The sequence below is a fragment of the Chanos chanos genome, chromosome 16, assembly GCF_902362185.1.
Source record: "Chanos chanos chromosome 16, fChaCha1.1, whole genome shotgun sequence".
Classification (NCBI taxonomy): Eukaryota; Metazoa; Chordata; class Actinopteri; order Gonorynchiformes; family Chanidae; genus Chanos; species Chanos chanos.
The window spans coordinates 17,081,309-17,106,613 of record NC_044510.1 but is presented as its reverse complement, the minus strand read 5'-3'; the positions used below and the strand labels follow the sequence as shown (position 1 = coordinate 17,106,613).

Below are 25,305 nucleotides of genomic sequence, written 5' to 3'. Positions count from 1 at the left end.
AATAATTCCCATTTATTCCAACTGGGCGATGGAAAGGGACACTGTGATCCTCTGTGTGTCCCTCTATAGTGTTGGTACAGACGGCTTTACAGAAGGGACACTGCACCCAGCAGCACTGACAGAAGTGTTTGATCAGAATCTCATCAGGCCTCCTCCTGAACATGTTCATTTTGAGATCAGACAGACGGGTGAAGCTGCTGTTCAGCTCTTCAATCACTGTGTTGATTTCTCTTTTCACCACCTCCTCCAGAAGGTCAAAGTCAGTGATGTCCTGACAGTTCTGACCACTGAGGTGATAAGTACTGTATATAACCTCAGCAGAGAAACTGTCTGAAAAACTCGTCAGCCACATGTTGGCATCTCCTTTCTTCCGTTTGACTTGAGCTGTTGCTGTCTGTGCTGCAGTGATTATGCATTGCTGTTTGTGTTTAATGTGGCCTTTAATCATGGTGAGGGCTTTGGGATTATCCCTACTGATGTAGCCACTAACTCCATCTTTAATGAAATGCTCAAAGTGTTGCCTTGGGTCCTCAATGTACATCATGTATTTGTCAAAGTTCTCTTCTTCAGCAAGCGACCTCAGAATGTGTTTCTCCATGTTAGACCGGTTCCCACTGAATGCTGGGACATTAACCTTGATTTCTCCAGCTAAATCAGTGGCAGTCTTATTGTACACACTCTGCAGGATTGGACCTCTCAGTCCACTACAGATTAAACTGCCAAAAACTGCTGTAGATGTTGCTCCTTGACAGTACTTCTGGAAGATACTGTAGAACTCTGGTTTCCTCTTTTCTAGATAAATAAATGGGTCATTTGCCTCTCTGAAGACCTTGTGGAGCTCACCAAATATGTTACTGACACTTTCACACACAAAGAGTGAGAGATCCACAGTGAACTCCTTATTTAATAAATATTTTGTTGACTTTGAGTTTCGCTCCTTGATGTGGCTCTTGACAATGTGTACTATCTCTCGAATGTAGCTCGAATTGTAGCCCATCTCTGCAACTGGTTTTGTCTTTGCAAAGTCATTTGTAAGATCAATGATTTTGCCGACAAACTCCCTTATGGAATGTTGGTCATCTGGATTTAATCTGTTCGTCCAAACTGACAATTTATGCTTTTTGATCATGGTTACATAGTCGGAAAAGTCACTCACAGATTGTATAGTTTTGTAGTTTTCATTTCTCTTGCTTTCTTGCATATAAGTCCAGTCACTGATATCAGTGAGGATTTGCGTCACATCCTTTGATATGTCAATGTCTTGGATTGGGGGAGTGTCTTTAGTCAACTCTGAAACCCACGTTCTCCACACTAAGTCAAATTCTCTCTTTAGTTCATTCTCATCATTGGCCTTGTGTTTAAATTTTAATGCCAGCTCTTTGCTCTTTTCTAACAGTTTCCCCTCATACAGAGTCTTCTTCTCATCCAGTTTTTTGTGAGCTTCTCTCTGATTGATTATATCATCCATCTTTCTTTTTGCCTCTCTCAATAGCTCTGTATGTAGCACTCTGGTTTTTTCTTCAAATTTCTTCCTCCACTGAATCAAAATGTCCTTTTCAAAATCCTCTTCAAAATACTGATTCATTGAGTGTTCTACTGCCTGAAATGTCTCTGCCATTTCACCCGCAAGGTCTTCCTCCAGGACTTGATTTATATTTTTGTTTTTTATTCTAGTGTGCAGTTTGTCTTCCACTTTCAACATGGCACTCCTGAGACTCCAGGCCCATTTCCCATGTTCTTCCTCTAGTTTCCTGTACACAGAAATTTCATGTGTGTTTTTGAAACTAAAAACAAAATTTTCATTCAGCAGTGCCTCCCACAGATTTTGGATACGTGTTTTAAAATGAGTTAATGTAACACCATTTGAGCGGGAGGCCTGGGAGAGAATAGTTTTCTTCAGGTTCTGCACATTCTCACTGTAAGATGGGTTTGGTGGAGCCATGGGTGGGCTACCTTCCCACAGCTGATCAAAGTACTTCACATCTGTCTGTACATCAAAGGAAATTACATCATTAAAATATCCTACATCACAGACTTCTTCTTTAGCAGCTAACTTCGTCATCTGGTCCAGTTTCTCCTGTAGACATCTCCTTCCTTCCATGGTTTTATCTCCAGCTGTGATGTCTCCAACATTCTGATGAACAAACACACAGCTGGGAGACAGTCTGACCTTCTTCATCCTCAGGAAGGCCTGAACAACAATCTGAAGGATGTCCTGCATCTCAGCAGGGTTCTCTCCAAAGATATTGATCAATGTCATATTTCCAAGACCAACAACAAATGTGGCCAGTTCATTGTCATGGTGTTGTGTTGATCTCCCAGCCAGTTCCAGAGCTCTAAGTCCCTCAGTATCAACAACTAGAATATAGTCAAATTTCAGGTCTTTCTTCATCTCCTCTGTGACTCTGACCAGCTGCATGAAAGCTCCTCTGGTGCACCTGCCAGCACTGACTGCAAACTGGAGTCCAAACATGGCATTCAGCATTGTGGATTTCCCAGTGCTCTGGAGACCTAAAACTGACAGCACAAAGACTCTCTGTTCTCCCAGTCTCTTGATGACCTCATCTAGAACAGCAGTGACCCAGATTAAAGGAACATGAGCAGCATCACCATCCATCAGCTCCATTGGGTGTCCAGATATCATGAGTTCTGCAGCTAAATCAGGAAGGGAAGATATGTTTTTATCATTCCTGTCTGTTTTTGTGTTTTTGACGGATGCCCAGGCCTCATAGATCTGACCCATTTCTCTAAAGATGTGTTCAACACCACATGTTGCTGCATTAAGTTCACTGGAAATGATTTCAAGCTGTGCTTGTTCAGAGCTTAGTTGCTCTGATTTATCATGAATATCTTTCAATTTTGAGACTGTTGACCACTTTTCATCATACTGATGACGTAGATGTGAAAGTTTGTCTGAGATCAGATCATCCAACAGGATCCTGAACCATTTCAGAAAGAATCTTTTCTCATTAGCCAGCAAGGACTGCAAACTTCCGACAAATAGTTTCAAAAGCTCACTGAAGCCAGAGGCCCTCTGCTGCTCTCTTACTTGTCTCATTTGCTCTTGTGTGTTACTCTTGGTGGCCTCTACGTTTGTTCCCTGAAGTCGATGTAGTTCTTTGTTCTTCTGACACCAGTCATGCCACAGTTCACCCTGACAGGGCAGATATGTCTGTTTTATTGTGGACAGTTCCTCTCCCTTCAGTAGGTTCATTACCTGGAGTGCAGCTTCCTTCCCTCTCTTACAGTCTCCACTCTCTTCATCTACTGTGATCTGTGTGTTTTTAACCAATTCCTCCAGTTTAAAAGTGCGAGGTGAGATTGACAGACACTCTCTGATGGCTCTTCTTAGTTCTGCAGACACATCAGCGTGGTTTCTATCTTTCAGTCCCAGTCTGTACTTTCCTGTTCGAATCCTCTTTAGAGGGGAGTTCTCTTCACTGAGAAGGCAAATAAGGGGTGTGGGGGAGTTGAAGAGTTTTTGAACTAAACTTTTTACTTTTGTGTCTTTATCAAGACTGGTTGAGAGGGTGACATTCACTGTGGCATTTTTGGTCAGGATCTCCACCTGTTTCTCATTTGTTACTGCATCTCCACGGAGATTACATAATGCAACACAGTCTTTAAAATGATCAGTGTCTTTTCCAGAGGGACAATACCAGGCAATCTCAACAACTCCATCCATCAGAAGGCGTGTCTTACTGCTGCCAGGGCAGTGCCTGTGAAAGAATGTGTTGTGTTTTTCATTTATCAGACTGTTCATCAGTTGAGATTTGGATGAAGATAAAGAGCCAAACCTGAAGAATGACACCATTGGGGCTTCTACTATGTAGACTGGCTCAGTTTTGCTGGTGACTTTACCAGAAATATCAGTGGACTTCCAGCTCTTCTTGATCTGGCGAAATGTCCACAGAGGAAACTCAATCTGTTGTCTGAAGGGATTGGGCACAAGCAGAGGCAGGGCATACTGACACTGTGACAGTTTAGTCACCATGAACTGCTGGAGGAACCTGTCAGCACAGTGAAACACTGCCATCTGAACATCCATGGGGTGGATATGGGATTTTTCCTCTTTTTCATCATTTACCACAGTCTCCCCATAAATTAGAGCATCAAAGTCACCTTCATCTCTCTCTTCCTCATACTCATTCTCTGTGCTTAGTTTTGTTTGATCCATTTGAGCGATTTGTTCTCTGACGACCGTGTATCTTGCCCTGTAGTTCATTGTCAGCAGTTCCTGTAGGAATATATTAACCAGCTCTGTCTCTGTCTGTGGATCCTTTAACTTCAGTGAGAATCTGTTTATTTCCATAACATCTGCAGTGGTCAGTTTATGTTGAAGATGTTTCTTAAGATGAAGCCTGTTCATGAGATCCTCTATTTCTGACGTTTTGTCCTCTTCATTGTCCTTCTCTCTTCTTGCCCCTGATGTTTTTTCTGGTCTTGGCTTTTGTTGTTCTCTCTATGTTACAATCAGATATATCAGTAACAGTATTCTCTCACTGATTACATATACGAACAATATAGTGATGTAGAGAAGGGGAGATATTTGAGTGTAATGTAATGAAAATATAACTCATTTAAATGACAATAATTTCACTGTAGTGTAGGGATCATCAGCTGTATTGGGCAATGCATTTCCACTGCTCACTTTCACCAGCTTACATGTTTTAGTTCATCACACATTCTACTCCATTGTGAACCAGAGAGCATTTTTGCTGTTTTATGAATTGTCATGTTAAAATAATAACTTTTTTTTTTTTTTTTTGCAGTTTTCTATGATGATTCTATGTGTGTGGCTTTGGCCTTAGTCACTTTGTTTTCTTTTGCATTTTTTGTTGGTGGCAGTGGTGGAGAAGACTGCTAGTGATGACTGAGGCTTAAATCTCTCATACACACACATGTCTGTATGAACTCATTAAGATATATGTATCGTGTATGGGTGATAGATGATAGATGGCCTTACTTACTTTTGGAGTAAATTTGTCAAACTTCTCCATTATGTTTGCTAATTCACCCAAAAAAGTGAGAGAACACACACACACACACACACACAAACATAAACATAAAGAAATACACACATGTATGTATATGTATCACAGAATTTACCTTAAAGTGAAGTGTGTAATTAAATCATATTTTTGTATCGTTAATGGTGTTATAAGCCTCTCAGGAGTCTTGAATTCAGAGAGCCAAGAATTCAGATCAGGTTAGTTTGATCAAAGGTAGCTAACTTTTACCTGAGGTGGTCCTGACCTCCAAATGTACTTTCTGGTTCTGACTGTTTAGTTTCATCTGTTGCCTTTTTTTCAGCTCCTTTTGAAACATCTCAATCGTATAATTGCCTTTGTTTTCAGAGACTAGACTGTTAATCTTCTCCAGCAGTGTTCTCATCTCTGATTGGTGGTTTAGTCTCTTATCACAGGTGTAATATCTGCCTCCACATTTCTGAACTATCTGCTCCAGAACACTGTTTTTCTTCAGATCATCTATGACTGAGTCACACTGATCTTCAGTCTCATAGGTGAAGAGGATCATCACAAAGTCCAGAGACTTTTCACCAAATGTTCTCTGTAGCCAGTCCAGGCCCATCTTATCCTCATCTGTGAGCAGGCCTAAGGGTAAGACATAGAGGAAGACATGGATTTTCGTGGTCAGTAAGTGGCTGATGTGAGTGTCAGTCGACTGCTGGGGAAGTTCATGCAGCCCTAGCATGTTGATCATTGACACATGGCGTCCAGACACCTCTCTAGTTCTGGGTGTGATCTGTCTGAGATCAGACTGGTCCAGATAAAGTTCCTCTTCGCCCAGTAGAATGTTTTCTCCTCCATACTTGACAGCAGCATTACTCCCAATCAGTGCCACTGTGAAATCACAGCGCTGCAGATCTAAAAGGAAATTGAACAAAACTGTATTGTCATGCACGTTCAAAATCTAAAAAAATATTACCAAGACCTTATATGTTTCTATTTTCCTACATATTATATCTGGTTTGTTGAAGTATTTCCTTATCTTAACAGCGTAATATTTTAAACAAAAGTGTAAATGAAGAATCTTGTCATTAAGATGCATTGTTACTCATTTTATTATACCAAATATTAAGAAGCTGCATTTCATTAGGGCTTTTCACAATGCTCCTGGCCCAGGGCTAAAAGCATTTTTAGAACCTTCTTAGCCCCAGGCTAAGGGAGCTGTTAGCCCCAGGCTAAGGGAGCTGTTAGTTGCAGGGTAAGGGAGCTGTTAGCCCCAGGCTAAGGGAGCTGTTAGCTGCAGGGGGCTAGAAGGTGCCAGTGTGAAACGGGGCTAAAGTAAACAATGGTTGTCACCAGTGGCAGCTGATGAGCTGGAAACAGAGCAAACCTCCCCTTTAAATCTATCATTAGTTCCTACCTGACCCCATTAACCCCTCACATTCTTGTAATTTGTGGAAACTTGTACTCTTTGCTCTCTGACAGATGCCAGCCAATAATGTCAAACGTGCTCGTCTGATTTGCTAGATTCTGCAGTTTCAATGCTCGCGAAACGCCATGGACTGTCTGAAGCTTGTGTGCTATAGCGAAAGCTACAGTGTGAAATTGTTCAACAAGGATAGCAATTATCTGAATACTTATTGGAAAACTTATGCCTCAGTGTGTTTCACATTGTAGCTTTGTTGTGTTACGAAATTCAGATTTAAAAAACGGAAGTAAAGTTATTGAAATTGATCTCAATTTCTGAGAATAATCAGCGCTGAGTGCAATGCGCTCTCAGGCCTCAACTAGTTTGCAAAAAACAGCGAGTCTCTCACAAAATGATATTGAGAATCATTTACTCTATTTACGCAATTGGTGTTAATTATCCTGCAAATCGTTAGTTTTATTGCTAATCAACGCAAATGAACGGAAACAGGTTGAAATCAATGATAGATTTAAAGGGGAGGTTTGTTCCTCCTCTGTTCCCAGCTCACCAGCCGCCACTGGTAGTCACCCGTTATTTTACAATGTAAACATCAGTCACGTCTTCCAACGGACATTTAACCAAGTGCAGTGTGAACCGTTTGGCCCTGGGCTTAGGTTAACCCTGGGTTAACTATGTATGTGTGAAAGGATAGCCCTAGGCTAAGAACAGGCAGTGTGAAAAGCCCTATTGAGTGAACACTTCACTTACATCAACCCTGTGCTGAATTAGATATAAAGCAGTGAACCTTTATTGTCAATAGATTTTTTCACCAGTAGGTTTACTCACACTTTTGGAATGAAATGTAATTTTTTTTCTTAATTTCATCTTTCTCATTCTTCTCATCTCCCTCTTCTTTGTTGCTGTTTTCCCTCGTCCATGTGTCTCTTCCTGTGTTAGACAGTTTCTCTTTCCCCCAAGTCAAATGCACAGGTTTTCTTCTCACTGTGGGCTTGTTCTCATGTTGAACCGTTCCCTCTGATATTTGCTTAGATTGTGCACAGGAAAAATAATGGCCACCATTCTCCTCCAGCATCTGGTCTATCTTCTCTATGAGCTGTAGGACCTGATGCCGGTCAAATCCGTAAAGGTTGATGAATATGTGATGTCTCATGCTGCAGGATCTGATGATTGCCTGAACTGGGCCACTCTTATTCATATCCCATGCTCTGGCATGTATTGGACTTTTTCCTATAGTCAGCACAATGGTGTAGTTCATTGTTTCAGTACCGAATTTGTTCATTATGGCTGTCACATGGTGTCTGTCCTCCTCTGTGAAGTTGTCAGGCTGTAGCACCAGTATAAATACATGAGGTCCTGGAGCAGACAGGGACACACACTCTTTCACTGCCACTGAGAGCTGATGATGTGAGAGTTGAGGATGAAACAAGTCAGGAGTGTTGATGACTGTGATGGGTCGTCCCTGCACATGTCCTCTGACTTTTTCACTGTGCTGTTCAACCAGTGCTGTAGTGGCTTTTACATCAAATGCAGCTTTTCCCAGGATGAAGTTTCCCACTCTTCTATTTTCCAACACACTTTTCCCCAGCAACACAATCCTCAGGACACACACTGGAAAACATAATGTGTCTTATTGGAAATCTACATCAAAACTGTATCAGTATCTGAATTTACATCATATCATTCGATGACTACACTGTTTTTCATTTCCATAACCCTTGAATTAGAAGTGTATGTTTTGCTCTCTACCTTTTTCTCCCTTTTGAAAAATAAGTGGCCAACCCAACAAACACGGTCAGTCCATAGAAGACATGCATTTGCCTCTGCCTTTCTGTTCTATTCAATATAGTGGTGAAGTAATTAGTTCTTATAAGTGTAATCAATACCATAGTTTACTTATTTGAATATTTATTTAATGTTTGGATTTGTTTTTTACAGTGGTGACTGAATAAACTGTTGAAAATGAACTGGACCTGAAACTCATTTGTCGCTGTGTCTCTACTTCTCATTGTGTTTGTGTGAAACAATCAGTTATTGCTGACCAATTAAGTGATCCTTCTCAGTGAAACACCTTTATGCATAATCACACAAACTACAATAAAATCCAAACAGTTTCACACCTGATATATCAAAGGGGGTCCATTGAAAGGACAGATACTGAATGGACAGACACTTACAGTAATGTGTATGTAAACACTGTCATGTAATTCCCATCTAAACCGCAATTAATGTGTATGTAAACACTGTCAGGTAATTCTCATCTAAACCGCAATAAATCCTCATACATTTTTTTTAGATAATGTCAGAGTACGGATTTCATGTCGGGGAACTCTTTTGTTGTAAAATATTGTCCTCACACACTAACCTTTGGTATGCAGTTCATTTGCTGTGCACTAACTTCAGGCTTACATTCACTGCATTCTAGCTTTACACTTACATTCACTGCATACTAGTTTCACACTTACATTCACTGCATACTAGCTTTACACTTACATTCACTGCATACTAGTTTTACACTTACATTCACTGCATACTAGCTTCACACTTACATTCACTGCATACTAGTTTCACACTTACATTCACTGCATACTAGCTTCACACTTACATTCACTGCATACTAGCTTTACACTTACATTCACTGCATACTAGCTTCACACTTACATTCACTGCATACTAGTTTTACACTTACATTCACTGCATACTAGCTTCACACTTACATTCACTGCATACTAGCTTTACACTTACATTCACTGCATACTAGCTTCACACTTACATTCACTGCATACTAGTTTTACACTTACATTCACTGCATACTAGCTTCACACTTACATTCACTGCATACTAGTTTTACACTTACATTCACTGCATACTAGCTTCACACTTACATTCACTGCATACTAGTTTTACACTTACATTCACTGCATACTAGCTTTACACTTGCATTCACTGCATACTAGCTTCAGACTTACTGTGTATTCAGTCAACAGCTGAAAGATATGCCCTGACAAATACTGGACAATACCATAATTTTACATGTGTGTTGTTTCATTTTTTTTCTTTAATTTCTGTCTCAGCCCCAGTATTTAGTTTCTTGCTGCAGACATGTGAAGGTACTAATGGAAAAAAAAATAGATCTTTGCAAAACGCTGGCACGGTTAAACCAAATGTTTTGGAAAAAGAATTAGCTATGACATATTGGAAAAGAGTCAATAATTTGTGGCACACAGGTTTATCGCCCGATGTTAGTGAGCGCCACTGAAACTGAGTCAACCACAGAGGGAGGGACAGTGCTGTATTAGATGATTTCAGACTTTTGGTTAAAAGCTGTGTTCAGAATGTCCACTCATCCACTATACAGTCCGCTATAGGATGAATCAGCCATTTTGTAGTGCTGTTCGAATTCTCAGCTTCAAGTTCTAACTTTTGAACCTTGGCAGCAATTTGTCTTTTCACAAAAATATACAGAAATGTAACTAAGGACTACTCTACCCACTACAAGCAACATGAAACAGATTCTCAGACTGTGCATTTGATCTTCCATGTTAACTATCTACCTACCTCTGCAAAGAAGGCTAATGTTTTTGAGGACAGAACACAAGTGCTCTAGTAGTGCTCTTATTTTTAAGTTCTCTACTTTTGATGTGTCTAACTTTACGTCGCCTAAGGAAAAAAATGGTCAGTTTTCTTTCAAACTCACTGTATGGGCGATCACCCTGAGGGCTAGCTCTCCATGTTGGCTGTGCTGAGCGGCCATCATTCATTTCTGAGGGAAAAACAGAGAGAAACAAAACCACCTTTAAACATCACAGGTCCATGGACACTTCACACACTCAAACATAATTTAAAAAGTCAGCACTGGACACAGAGAATTTATGTTTAAAACATTCTTTATTACAACAAGCAAATAAATTAAACTGCTCATAAAGGATACTTCCTAAAATACATCAGGGAAATAAAATCTCTCACACCATATTGAACATGAGATTTAACTTTACCTTAAAAACAAAAACAAAAGCATACATTGCACAGAATTCCCCACAGGATATATATATATATATATTCTAACTGAATAAAAAATGAACTCATTGAGTGTTAGGGAATATGTACATATATATACCAATAAATAAAACTTAAATGTTGACAGTGCAGTATGAGCTAGTAGATCAGGTATATATAGATATACAGGACAGTTACATTTCATTGTATTGATTGTTCCTTTTTGAAGTGTTTCTTTATTTTAGTTTTCTTGTCTTTATGAGGTTTGCAGATATGGTGGTGGCTCTGCTTGTTTACCTATAGACTGACAGGTAAGTTGGTTAGTTAGTGAGTTAATGAGTTAGTTAGTGAGTGAGTTAGTTAGTTAGTTAGTTAGTTAGAGTGAGTTAGTTAGTGAGTTAGTGAGTGAATTAGTGAGTGAGTTAGTTAGTGAGTTAGTTAGTGAGTTAGTTAGTGAGTGAGTTAGTTAGGGAGTTGTGTAGTTAGTGAGTTAGTTGGGTAGTTAGTGAGTTAGTTGGTGATTTAGTGAGTTAGTTGGTGAGTTAGTGAGTTAGTTAGATTTATTGTCCCCAGGGGGAAATTCTTTTCCACAGCACTGAGAATTAACATCACACTGTACACACACACGTAAACATAGACGCATAGACACAACATGTAGCCAGGATTCTTAAGTCCTTCCGACAGTCATCCTGTTTGGAGCTGCTATGGTGGCGGTTAAAAGTCTTTTGTCAAAGCGAGCCCTTTTGCACCTCAGGGACCTGTACCTGTGCCCAGAGTTTACGGGGGCTCACTGGTGGGTACCTCATCAGCCCAGACACTCAGAGAGAGAGAGAGAGAAGGTGACATTGGCAGTAGACACTCGCTCTCACTCACGGCCATGTCACCTTTTTATGCACTTTTTATGCGCATCTGTGTTTTTTCTAAGCCTTTTGCAAGCACTGTAGTTTGACTTGTTATGAGTATTTTTTTCCAGATTATGTTAGTGTGCCGTTCCTGATTTCCAAACCTCTTGCGGTGCTGAAATATTGGATTGATCTCTGGGTGATGTAACTTGAATATCCTTTTGTAAAGTTCGACAAGTTGTATGACACAACGTAGCTTAAAAGAGGAGTGTTCTTAACAAGAGGACAAAGCAAGTGTTGGATCACAGTTTTCATGCGTCGAAGAGAACGATGCACTCACTCACTCATTATCTAAGCCGCTTATCCTGATTAGGGTCGCGGTGGGTGCTGGAGCCTATCCCAGTGCTCATAGGGCAAATGGTAGGGAAACACCCTGGACAGGTCGCCAGTCCATCGCAGGGCAGACACACACACTCACACCTAAGGGCAATTTAGTGTCTCCAATTCACCTAACCTGCATGTCTTTGGACTGTGGGAGGAAAGCAGAGTTCCTGGAGGAAACCCACGCAGACACAGGGTGAACATGCAAACTCCACACAGAAAGGACCCCGGCCACCTGGCCGGGAACCAAACCCGAAACCTTCTTGCTGTGAGGCAACAGCACTACTCACTGCGCCACCGTGCCGTCCAGAACGATACACATCACTTAATATTCACCATGTGCTTTCTTTTTTCAAAACCAAGGGTCATAATGATTAATATTGTAGTAGCCCTCTTGGACCGCTGGAACAGTACTTTGAACTCTAACTGATTGTGAGATTAAAATTGTAGAGATTCTTTTCTACTCCCTCCTTTTCTCTCACTCTCTTTGTATTCCTCTCTGTTCCTCACTGCTCCCCTCTAATGTCAAGACCTGTCCCATCCAGATCACTCCACACCAGGGGTCAGAAACTCCCATAATCATGTATAACAAAGACCATCACTCAGTGGGCTATAAAAAGCACACAATCTTGTTAGTGCCGATAATGTTAGTGCCGATAATATCGTCCCATGGTGAACCAAACATAGATGACGCCTCAGACTGAAACAAATCTCCCAACCATACACAGTAAACAGCTAAATCAAACACACAGCATTATCACATAGTTCTGCATATTAACTTACAACAAGCCATGTATTAGCATACATCGGGGCTTTGGGATAAAATTTGTGGCCACTTGCATATCTGAGAGCTCCAACGACTCAGTATACACATATTGCTGTTGGTTTGACCAGACGACTCTCATCTGACCACAAAAACTGCTCTGTAACTTTTCTGAGAGTTACCAAAGTATATCTCCCACTCTGAATTTATTTTATCTTGTGCTGTCTAACTGCAATAAAACGTAAAAGACAATGTTAGCTTTTTGTACTACTATCCACTAACATGTTTATGATTAGGGATTTCTCTGTTGGGTGTAAAATTGCCGTGTCAAGTACCAGACTAATCTGAGCCACAAAGTCAAAAATAAATTATTTTTCCCTGTCTCTGATTATCATGTGTGACTCTTACTGGCAAATTACTTCACAGATCAGGGTACTGAACAGTGTAGAGCCAGTCTGTGATGTCTACGTGTTATTACAGTAATATATCTAATTACTAATCTTTGGTAATTCACACTGACACACACTGTCCTAATATTTCAAACAAATTCCCAGCAGAGCTTATTTAGGGCTTTTTAAAAAATTGTTTTAAGACTAAATGATTTTAGAGAAATTGAAAAGATTTTAGTCACTGCCACCGTTTTACTGAAACAGGGGGATTTCAGTAAAAGGATTCATAGAAATCACTTATTTCCTTGAAGAATTTTAATTATAAAGTAAAAAGATACGACCTGAAGGTGAAGCACCGTGTGTTCGTCTAGTGGCAGCCATTATCCATGCTTGTTGTATTTCAACAGGTCAAAGATCAGAGAAGCACTTGTGCAGAGGGTATGGAATCACGTGATATCCGACAACATCCTTTATAACCTCTAAATATGAACAGCAGTTAGCAAACATACAAAGCAAAAAAAACAGACATTATCTTCGCTTCATAGAATGAAACCTGAACAGCGGTATCCTTGTTTTTATCTACATTTATAATGATCTCTGATTGTATTTCTGCTATCACTCTGTGACGACCTTGCCTGCTCCCTCACCGGTTTCAGCCGGTTTACTAATCACCGGTCTGATCACCCTCATTCTGCACACCTGCCCTCACTTTAGTTTTCCCTGACGCCATTCACTATTTAAACCCCCCCACTGGATCAGTCAGTGCGAAGTCTACACCACCCATGTGATTTCTGAGCCGTCTAGTGTATTGTTCATTGTACCATAGTCTTGTTTAGCTGCCTGTTACCCTGTTTCCTGTCACTCATTCTTCAGACCCCTGGTAACCCTGTTTGTGTTGAGCCTGCTCCTGTTCATTTACTCCTGCACCATGGTTCTTCCTGACACACTCATACAATTTACATAGATTTTGAATAAGTCAGACACCCCATTTTGGCATTTTTAATCTGATATGACATTCTGTGTGTTAGGTTTGAATTTACCACAGAGGCAAACTTGTTGTAGCAGACATGGTGCACTTTATAGTCTGAGGTTTACACAGTAAACAAAAATTAATGACTTGTGAAAAAAACTAATACAACTAGTAGTTAGCTCTATTTCTGTACTTTCTAACTACGTTTTAATACTCATACTACAATGCCATTTCAGTTGCTGATGTTGTTGAGGTAACAATGATAAAGGTTGCAGGTACATTTGGAGCTGAACCAGATGATAACAAGCTCAGCGGTCAAAGTTCCAGATAATGATAATGACTGTCAGTGCATCAAAGGGCCACAAGCTTTCAAGGCAGAGCTGCACCATGGGCTCTACAGAAACACTATGAGCGTTTCTCTCCTCAGGAAAGTCAAACTAATATTTAACTCTAATGCTGTGTGGAAAACGACCCAGTGTGGATATTTTCATGACTGTGTACACAAAACGGCAGAATTAGAGTCAGATTTGTTTTGGACCATAGTCGTATGTCGTACTAAATCCAATGCACTACGCATCCAGATTAATTGCAGTTTACATTAAATGTGTTGTAAGCAAGGGCTCTAACCCAATCTTTATTGGACCCATAGCAGACGACACACAGTAGATTATCTGTAAATTAATTTCTTTTGTTTATTTCTGAAAGAAAAAAGCCAGAAGAAAAAGATCAGGAGAAAAACTCAGAATTACACAGAGAAATTTTAAAAACTGAAATATTTGCTCAACAAATGAAAAAGAACAGACAAACTCTGCAAAAGACTCAAAAGTTATTTGCGTCAACTGTATGACTTTCATTGTCAACTATGTTATACCTAATTTTTTCAAATTTAAAATAACTAAAATGGTGCTTCTGATATCCTTTTAAGTATACTATACATCTGCACAGGTTGGAGTTTTGCATTACATCTTTTAAAACTATGTAAATGACCTGTATGGCAGTTTTAAGTTTTATAACAAAAACAGTGCTGAACATATCACATGTATATCTGAAAAAAGAAAAATCAATTCTTAAAATTATTTTTAAAACATCATTGTATATATGGTAGAGCAGAAACAAGAGCCCTTATAATTGTATTTGACTTGAAGTGCAGGATTTAATCAAATGACAGTAATGACATCCAGTTTGTCTGTAACATAACTGACAAACCGAGGAGGGAGAACTTTTGCGGATTTGATAATTTGCAAGTTTGTCAGATGACGTGCATAGACTAGAAAATGAAAAGAAAACTAAGAAATGTTTAATAAGTAATAAATGCATAAAATATATGTTTTATTAATCTATTTCATCATTTACTACCATAAAAATACACACAAATTTATTATGAAAAGTGAAAGTTTGTAAAAAGTTTCAGCGTGCTAAAGAACTGCAGCCACGCTCTTTCTCTCAGTACTAACTCATGTGTTTCGTCTCTCAGTGTGCGGTGTATCTCGCATTTCACGCAACTCTTTTGCATCTTTAAAGTGCAATAAAACACCAACTGTAATCATGGGTCCAAACCGTAGTGCTTGCAGTGCTTCTGAAAGTGCTCCAAAGAGGCAAAAGATAGTGAGGAATTCACAAGAAAAGGTTGAATTATGAGATATGCTTCCTATAGCCTAGTCATATGGTCAACAGTAGTAAGAGTTAAAGTTTGGGGGGCCAAGACATGTGAGCAGTTTTTCCATTGTCTTGTGTGATGGGGGCACCAGTGGGGCAGTGGTTAGCGCTGTTGGCTCACAGCAAGAAGGCCCTTCCTGTGTGGAGTTTGCATGTTCTCCTGGTGTGTGTGTGGGTTTCTGCCGGAAGCTCTGGTTTCCTCCTACAGTCCAAAGACATGTAAGCCAGGTGAATTGGAGATATTACATTGCAAGTAGAAGTGAATGTGTTGAATGTGTTTGCCTGTGTGTCTGCCCTGCGATGGACTGGCAACCTGTCCAGGGTGTCTCCCCACCTTTCATCCAATGAGTGTTGGGTTAAGGTCAGGCACCCAACGACCCTTTTTAGGATAAGTGGCTTGGAAAATGAATGAATGCATAGTTGTAGAATGTAATGTGTTACTTAAGATGACAGATTTTAATACGAGTTGCATTTTTAATTATGCATTTTTAATCTTCTTTTTTTCATCTTGAGTCTTAATCTCAGTATTTATTTCTCCTTAGGTTGTTTTATTCACATGAATGAAATCACTCCTTTGTTTCTGAGCTCTTAATTTGAATTTTTGCTCCTCAGGTACAGTTTATAGTGCCTTCTTTCTGCAGAAAAATATAAATTGTGTACTGTGGTCAGACATAATCATATTATCACTGTTTGGAGTTTTAATTCTCATTCTGTTTATCCTCTGCGAGTACAAGGAAGTCATTATATTACATCTGATCTCACATGTCTGTACATCATTGGACTTTGGTCTCATACCTTGAATATCAATCTCTTACTGCACATTTCTCTGAACCCTGATCTTTATAGACCTTATAAGCAGATGTATTAACTCTGTACACAGTAAACAAGCAGGGGGATAATGAAAATAGCTGAATGGATGTCACACACCCTACAGATCCTTACAGTGTCTTCAGAGAACCAGTTTTACAGAAATAAGAGGGCACTGTGTTTGCCACTAGCACAGGATGCAGTGTTTTCTACCTCTTTAGATTAAATATATGATGAATTCAGAGACGTACTGACACAGAGTGGTCCTCTACATTGTCTTGTTGATCTGATGCCACAGTGCAACATTCTGTAAAATCAGTTTCATACAAGCTCCGAATGGCATCCTCTTTTGTGTACTTCCTCCACTGACTAGGAATCTCTGAGGGCCCCTGGAATTTAAGGCTGTAACGTTCTTCCAGTGTGGTCTGAAACTGGCACAGAAACCACTGCCAGTACGGTTGCTCAGAGAGGTCCGGGGTGATGCTCCAGCTGGCGTATTTTAAACCTGCTGTTCTGTATTGTTTATATGGGACTGTCTTGTCTGATTCTTGTGATGGCTGGAAAGTATCGTCACTTGCTACTAGAGTTGTGCAAAATCTAACTGAACCTCTGGCATGCCTCTCATCTGATTCTGAAGATTGATTTATTCCCACTGGACGATGGAAAGGGACACTATGATCCCCATCATGTCCCTCTATGGTGTTGGTACAGACGGCTTTACAGAAGGGACACTGCACCCAGCAGCACCGACAGAAGTGTTTGATCAGAATCTCATCAGGTCTCTCCCTGAACTTCTCCATTTTGAGAGGAGACTCTCTAAAATTCTTCTCCAATTTGCTTATGATGTTATCAAGGCCCTCTATTATCACTTCTTCAAGAGTGTCAAAGTCAGTAACATCTGTGAGGTCAAAACCAGACTTTTCTGTAAATCTCAGTTCATCCTTCAGTCTGTCAGAGAAACTCTTCAGCCACTTATTGGCATCCCCACTGTTGTTTTTCACCTCCTGTGTTGCTGAATGTACTGCACTGATTATACACTGCTGTTTGAGTTTGAGATTGCCTATAATGATGCCAAGGACAGTTTGATTATTTTTTTGGAGAATGTATTTGTTGACCTCATCTGTGATGAACTGTTTGAAGTGTTTCTCTGGTTTGTTAATGTACATCATGAAACTCTCAAGGCTCTCTTCTTCTGCCAGTGATCTCAGAATATGTCTCTCCAGTTTTGATCTGTTCCCATTAAATGCTGCAGCACCAGATTTAATTTCTGCAGCCAAATCAATTGCAGCTTTCTCATAAACTGCCTGTAGGATGGAGTGTTCTAATTTGCTGCAGATGAATCCACCAAACACAGCAGTAGACGTTGCACCCTTGCAAAAGCTCTTGAACATGCTGTAGTACTGGAGTTTCTGATCATTTGAATCCTCGAATACCTTGTTGAACTCTTTAAATGTATCAGCTGCAATGTGACACACACAGAGTGAAAGATTCACTGTGAACTCTTCCTTGACCTCATATCTCTGTAACTTCAGTGCCTTCACTCTATCTTTGACTAAGTCTGTAAGATGCCGAATATAATTGGATTCATACTTTGCTTTTGCACTGAGTTCCTCCTCTATAAATTTTTCTGTTTGTTGGATGGTATCTTTGATAAAAGTCTTTATTCTGACCTGATCTTCATCTGTTAAAGCACTGTGTTCAGACTGATGTCCAATCTCATGTTCAGATGGCTGTTTCCCTCTCAGGGATTTTAAGAACTTTGCTTTGACAACATTCCACAGGGATCTTACAGATCTCTGTTCTGTCTGTGTTGTTTTCTTCTCTGCCTCTTGTGCGTTTTGATCCTCTTCAAAAAGAGGCTTCATAATAACATACTCAGAATAATCTGGTAAATTTGAAAAGTTTTTGTAATCACCCTTCTTTTCCTGCTCATGGACCAGATTTGATTTATGGCTTTTAGATAAGTTACGTTTCACATCCTTCCACACTGTATTTTTCTCCAAATCAGTGAAACACTTGCTCCAGACCTCATCAAATTTCTGCCTAAGAACTTCGTCATCATGTGTTTTGCTTTCCAGATTTAGCATGAGCTCTTTAATCTGTTCGAAGAGTTTGCTCTCATATTGCAACTTTTTCTCTTCTCTCATCTCACAGGCTTTTTTCTGACTTATGAGTTCATCCAGTTGTCTTTTTGTTTTTTTCACAAGCGCATTATAAAAGTCGTTAGATTTGGTTTCAAATCCCCCTCTCCACTGAGTCAAAATTTCTGTATCTCTGTCTCCTTCAAAATACTGCTTCATTGAATTTTCCACTTCCTCTTTAGTTTGTCTCATGCTTGCCACAAGTTCTGTTTCCTCAGCCTTGAAAAGTTTTCCATTGGCGATTCTGTTCTGTAGTTTGTTCTCAATGCTAAGCATGGCACTCCTGAGACTCCAGGTCCATTTCCCATACTGAGTTTCCAATTTCCTGTACACAGCAATCTCCAGGGTGTTTTTGAAACTGAAAACAAAATTCTCATTCAGTAATGCGTTCCACAGATCACAAATAGTTGTTTTGAACTGTGAGAGTGTCATGCCAGAGGATTTTGAACTTTGGGATAAAATGTGTCTCTTTAGATCCTGAATGTTTTCACTGTAAGATGGGTTTGGTGGAGCCATGGGTGGGCTGCCCTCCCAGAGCTGAGCAAAGTATTTCACATCTGTCTGTACATCAAAGGAAATGACATTACTGAAACACTCTACATCACAGACTTCTTCTTTAGCAGCTAACTTTGTCATCTCATCCAGTTTCTCTCGTAGGCGTCTCTTTCCCTCCATGTTTCTCTCTTCAGCTGTGATGTCTCCAACATTCTGATGGACAAACATACAGCTGGGAGACAGTCTGACCTTCTTCATCCTCAGGAAGGCCTGAACAACAATCTGAAGGATGTCCTGCATCTCAGCAGGGTTCTCTCCAAAGATATTGATCAATGTCATGTTTCCAAGACCAACCACAAAAGTGGCCAGTTCACGATCGTGGTGCCGGGTTGCCCTGCCTGAAAGCTCCAGAGCTCTAAGTCCTTCAGTATCAACAACTAGAATGTAGTCAAATTTCAGTTCTGCCATCATCTCCTCTGTGACTCTGACCAGCTGCATGAAAGCTCCTCTGGTGCACCTGCCAGCACTGACTGCAAACTGGAGTCCAAACATGGCATTCAGCATTGTGGATTTCCCAGTGCTCTGAAGACCCAAAACTGACAGCACAAAGACCCTCTGTTCTCCCAGTCTCTTGATGACCTCATCTAGAACAGCAGTAACCCAGATTAAAGGAACATGAGCAGCATCACCATCCATCAGCTCCATTGGGTGTCCAGATATCATGAGTTCTGCAGCTAAATCAGGAAGGGAAGATAAGTTTTTATCATTCCTGTCTGTTTTTGTGTTCTTGTCAGATGCCCAGGCCTCATAGATCTGACCCATTTCCCTTATGATGTGTTCTACACCACATGTTGCTGCCTTCAGATTATCTGAGATGCTTTCCAGCTTGTTTTGCTCAATATTCAACTGCTCCAATTTAACATGCTTTTTTTTAAACTTCAAAACGACAGACCATTGTTCATCATACTGGAGACGTAGATGTGAAAGTTTGTCTGAGGTCAGATCATCCAATAGGATCCCCACCCATTTCAGAAAGAATCTTTTCTCATTAGCCAGCAAGGACTGCAAACTTCCGACAAACAGATTCAAAAGCTCACTGAAGCCAGAGGCCCTCTGCTGCTCTCTTACTTGTCTCATTTGTTCTTGTGTGTTACTCTTGGTAGCCTCTACGTTTGTTCCCTGAAGCTGATGTAGTTCTTTGTTCTTCTGACACCAGTCATGCCACAATTTACCCTGACAAGGCAGATGTTTCTGTTTTATTGCGGTCAGATCCTCTCCCTTCAGCAGGTTCATTATCTGGAGTGCAGCTTCTTTCCCTTTCTTACAGGATCCACTCTCTTCATCTACTGTGATCTGTGTGTTTTTAACCAATTCCTCCAGTTTAAAAGTGCGAGGTGAGATTGACAGACACTCTCTGATGGCTCTTCTTAGTTCTGCAGACACATCAGCGTGGTTTCTATCTTTCAGTCCCAGTCTGTACTTTCCTGTTCGAATCCTCTTTAGAGGGGAGTTCTCTTCACTGAGAAGGCAAATAAGGGGTGTGGGGGAGTGGAAGAGCCTCTGTAGTAAACTTTGTCCATTTTCATTCAGACTACAGTGTAGGACAACATTCACTGTGGCATTTTCAGACAGAATCTCCACCTGTTTCTCATTTGTTACTGCGTCACCATGGAGATTACAGAATGCAACACAGTCAGTAAAATGATCAGCGTCTTTTCCAGAGGGACAATACCAGGCAATCTCAACAACTCCATCCATCAGATGACGTGTCTTACTGCTGCCAGGGCAGTGCCTGTGAAAGAATGTGTTGTGTTTTTCATTTATCAGACTGTTCATCAGTTGAGACTTGGATGAAGAAACAGAGCCAAGCCTGAGGAAGAACACCATTGGTGTTTCTGCCTTGCAGATTGGCTCAGTTTTGCTGGTGACTTTACCAGATTTATCAGTGGACCTCCAGCTCTTCTTGATCTGGCGGAATGTCCACAGAGGAAACTCAATCTGTTGGGTGAAGGGATTGGGCACAAGCAGAGGCAGGGCATACTGACACTGTGACAGTTTAGTCACCATGAACTGCTGGAGGAACCTGTCAGCACAGTGAAACACTGCCATCTGAACATCCATGGGGTGGATATGGGATTTTTCCTCTTTTTCATCATTTACCACAGTCTCCCCATAAATTAGAGCATCAAAGTCACCTTCATCTCTCTCTTCCTCATACTCATTCTCTGTGCTTATTTTTGTTTGATCCATTTGAGCGATTTGTTCTCTGACGACCGTGTATCTTGCCCTGTAGTCCATTGTCAGCAGTTCCTGTAGGAATATATTAACCAGCTCTGTCTCTGTCTGCGGTTTCTTTAACTGCAGTGAGAATCTGTTTATTTCCATAACATCTGCAGTGGTCAATTTATGTTGAAGATGTTTCTTAAGATGAAGTCTGTTCATGAGATCCTCTATTTCTGATCTTTTAGCCTGTTCCGTGGTCCTGTCTTCTCCTTCTTCATTTTCTTCAGAATGATCCGTGTTCTTTGCTAATTGGCAAAAAATGGGAAGAAATAAGATCAAAGTAGTGAGGTAGTATGAAAACAGGCACGCACATACACAAAATAATTTATGTATCTGTGTGATGTCATGATACACAGAAGCTTGAGTATATGATTATGATTTTTGGCCTTGGTTTTGGCCACAGCTGAAATACTCCACTTTCTGTACAGAACAATATAAAAGAAAACAAAAACAGATATGACAAGAGAACATCAATAACAGTAACAGGATGCATATTGGGTTGACATAGCAAACAAATACACAGCAAAGGTTACAGAAATGTACAAATGTACATATTTAATACCAGGGGAAACTACAGTTCTAATTAAAAATAAAATAAAAAAAGGCAAGTTTTAATTGCTTTTTTTTGCCTTTTGAGGAGTACCAAACTAAATCAATTCTTTGTTTCACCTCCTTACTAAAAACAATAAAACAGAGTTTTCCCTGAGAATTTGCATTTATGAATATGGAATTGTACCATAAATATGAAGAGATTTATCATTTAAGTGTTGGTGCCCATATAAGCACTAGGAAACCAAACAATATACGCTCCACAATGAAAAACAAAAAAGAAAACGGACAAAATTCAAAAATCCTCACAGATGCATTTCACTGAAACTCTGATACGCTGATATATGTGTTCAGGGTAACACCACAACACTATGAATGAACTATGATGCTATAACACCATGTATGAACTATGATGCTATAACACCATGTATGAACTATGATGCTATAACACCATGTATGAACTATGATGCTATAACACCATGTATGAAATATGATGCTATAACACCATGTATGAACTATGATGCTATAACACCATGTATGAACTATGATGCTATAACACCATGTATGAAATATGATGTAATAAAATAGTACACATGCGTGGTGCAGGTTGGAAAAGGGACAGAAATATAATTTAATGTCATAAACACGTGGCACAAATCAGGTAGTGTTGTAATCTACAGAGTGAACTAAACTATAAAATGTAAACTACAGATTTTCACGCATGTACGATACCTTTCGGGCAGCTACAAAAAGCGTAAAATAATGAAAAGTGATGTGTGAAGTAGGGAACAAGTATAACCCATGACCTGTCAAATGGAAATGGAATATGTCAAACGAAATTGACACTATAACTGTTACCAAAATGCATCGCGAGTTTGTTGTTACTAATCATCTGACCCAACAACACTGAGCCATGAACAAGAATATTAACGAGACATCTGATTGTTTGTTCATCACACCACAAATTTACAATAAATTAAGCTACGTTAAGTTACGATAAGTTACAATAATAATTTTGTTCATTATGACCCTTAAAATACATCTTAAGTCATTCTTGTTTACTGAGCAAAGCAAGGCATACCCTAAACTATTAGCTAGCTTGGCTAGCCAGTCATTCTATAAACTCCACTGATATTTCATTTACAACTTCATGTGTAAACAATGCTGCTCAAAGCCCTTTAAAAACTACTTCGTATTTTTAACAGACAATCACCTATCCCATCCCATCTCATATCATTTTCAAACATGCGAATAGTATATCATACTTTACGGTTCCCCTCCTGGAATCGCAACCTTATCGTGGTGGAGGGGTTTGTGAGTCCCTGTGATCCTGGGAGCTGTGCTGCCTGGAGCATTAAGCTCCTGGTAGGGTCACCCAAGGCAGAGAGGTCCCAGGTGAGGGGCCAGACAAAAAGCGATTCAGAAGAGCCCTTATGATCAGTTCACACGAAGATACAGGCATCTCGCCCGGAATAGGGAGACCGGGGCCACCTCCTGGAGCCAGGCCTGGGAGGGGAGCTCGTCGGCGAGCGCCTGGTGGCTGGACCTGCCACGGGGTCCGGCCGGGCTCAGCCCGAACGAGCAACGTGGGGCTGCCCTCTCGTGGGCCCACCACCTGCGAGGGGAGAAATAGGGGCTGGGTGCGATGCCACACGGGTGGCAGGATGGGGCGAGGGTCCCAGCGGACTGGACTTACGGTGCAGACTGGCTTTTGGTACGTGGAATGTCACCTCTCTGGGGGGGAAGGAGCCGGAACTTGTGCGGGAGGTGGAGCGATACCAACTAGATATAGTTGGGCTCACTTCTACGCACAGTCTTGGCTCTGGAACCAAACTCCTGGATGGGGGCTGGACTCTGTCCTTCTCTGGAGTTGCCTGGGGCGAGAGGCGGCGGGCAGGTGTGGGGTTACTTGTTAGCCCCCGACTGAGCGCCGCCGTGGTGGAGTTTGTCCCGGTGAACGAAAGGGTTGCCTCACTGCGCCTTCGGGTTGCAGGGGGGAAATCTCTGACTGTCGTGACGGCGTACGCGCCGAACGGCAGCTCAGAGTACCCAGCCTTCCTAGATACACTGGAAAGTGTCCTAGTGAAGACACCATCTGGGGACTCTGTAGTTCTACTGGGAGACTTCAATGCTCATGTTGGCAATGATGGAGAGACTTGAAGGGGAGTGATTGGGAGGAACGGCCTACCTGATCTGAACCCGAGTGGTGCTTTGTTATTGGACTTCTGTGCGAGTCATGGATTGTCCATAACGAACACCATGTTCGAGCATAAGGTAGCTCATAAGTGTACCTGGTACCAGAGCTCCTTAGGCCAACGGTCGATGATCGACTTTGTAGTTGTCTCATCAGACCTGCGGCCGTATGTGCTGGACACTCGGGTGAAGAGAGGGGCAGAGTTGTCAACTGATCACCACCTGGTGGTGAGTTGGATCAGATGGCGGGGGAGGCTGCCAGACAGACCTGGTAAACCCAAGCGCATAGTGAGGGTGAACTGGGAACGGCTGGCTGAGGACCCTGTACGGAAGATCTTCAACTCACACCTCTGGCGGAGCTTCTCCCTGATCCCGAGGGAGGCTGGGGACATGGAGTCTGAATGGACCCTGTTCAGAGCCTCCATTGTTGAAGCGGCAGCTTTGAGCTGTGGCCAGACGGTCGTTGGTGCCTGTCGTGGCGGCAACCCAAGGACCCGGTGGTGGACGCCACCGGTGAGGGAAGCCGTCAGGCTGAAGAAGGAGGCCTTCCGGGCTTGGCTAGCACGGGGGACTCCGGAATTGGCTGAGAGGTACCGGCACGCCAAAAGGGCAGCAGCGACGGCTGTCATGGAAGCAAAAACTCGGGTATGGGAGGAATTTGGGGAGGCCATGGAAAAGGACTTTCGGTTGGCCTCAAAGAGGTTCTGGCAAACCGTCAGGCGACTCAGGAAGGGCAGGCAGGGCCTCGTCCAGGCTGTTCTCAGCAGGGACGGGGAGGTCCTGACCTCAACTGAGGATGTGGTCGGACGGTGGAAGGAACACTTTGAGGAGCTCCTAAATCCGACTGACACGCCCTCCATAGAGGAGGCAGGGCCAGAAGATTCAGGAGGGTCGTCACCCATCTCTCTGGCAGAGGTCACTGAGGCAGTTAGAAAACTCCACAGTGGCAAGGCGCCAGGGGTGGATGAGATCCGCCCTGAAATGCTGAAGGCTTTGGATGTTGTTGGGTTGTCATGGCTGACACACCTCTTCAACGTCGCGTGGGAGTCAGGGACAGTGCCTGTGGAGTGGCAGACGGGGGTGGTGGTCCCCATTTTTAAAAAAAGGGGACCGGAGAGTGTGCTCCAACTATCGGGGTATCACACTACTCAGCCTCCCTGGGAAAGCCTACTCTAGGGTATTGGAAAGGAGACTGCGGCCGATTGTCGAACCTCGGATACAGGAGGAACAATGTGGATTCCGTCCTGGCCGTGGAACAACGGACCAGCTGTTCACCCTCGCACGGATACTGGAGGGATCATGGGAATTTGCCAATCCAGTCTACATGTGTTTTGTGGACCTGGAGAAGGCATACGATCGTGTCCCCTGGGGTGTCCTGTGGGGGGTACTGCGGGAGTATGGGGTGCCAGGTTCGCTGCTGCGAGCAATTCGGTCCCTGTACAGC

The 25,305-nt window shown here is 41.7% G+C and overlaps 2 protein-coding genes across 2 annotated transcripts in view; both read right to left on the bottom strand.

Annotated features, from left to right (window-relative positions):
* The window catches only part of LOC115829284 (interferon-induced very large GTPase 1-like), an 11,585-nt gene extending 314 nt beyond the window's left edge, over positions 1-11,271 (bottom strand). Inside the window, exons 1-6 of the mRNA XM_030793337.1 lie at positions 11,262-11,271; positions 10,094-10,159; positions 7,438-8,007; positions 5,241-5,888; positions 2,889-4,425; positions 1-2,822 (exon numbers count right to left, since the gene is read on the bottom strand). The exon at positions 1-2,822 is cut by the window's left edge and continues 314 nt beyond it. Of these exons, the coding sequence (XP_030649197.1) occupies positions 1-2,822; positions 2,889-4,425; positions 5,241-5,888; positions 7,438-8,007; positions 10,094-10,159; positions 11,262-11,271 (5,653 nt within the window). The remainder of the gene's footprint in view (positions 2,823-2,888; positions 4,426-5,240; positions 5,889-7,437; positions 8,008-10,093; positions 10,160-11,261) is intronic.
* A 5,168-nt stretch (positions 11,272-16,439) lies between these two features.
* Positions 16,440-21,221, bottom strand: LOC115829283 (interferon-induced very large GTPase 1-like). The gene is made up of 2 exons (XM_030793336.1): positions 17,991-21,221; positions 16,440-17,903 (listed from the first exon to the last, which is right to left on the bottom strand). Exons 1-2 carry the CDS (start codon positions 21,219-21,221, stop codon positions 16,440-16,442), a joined length of 4,695 nt encoding a protein of 1,564 aa, XP_030649196.1.
* Positions 21,222-25,305: the final 4,084 nt, after the last annotated feature.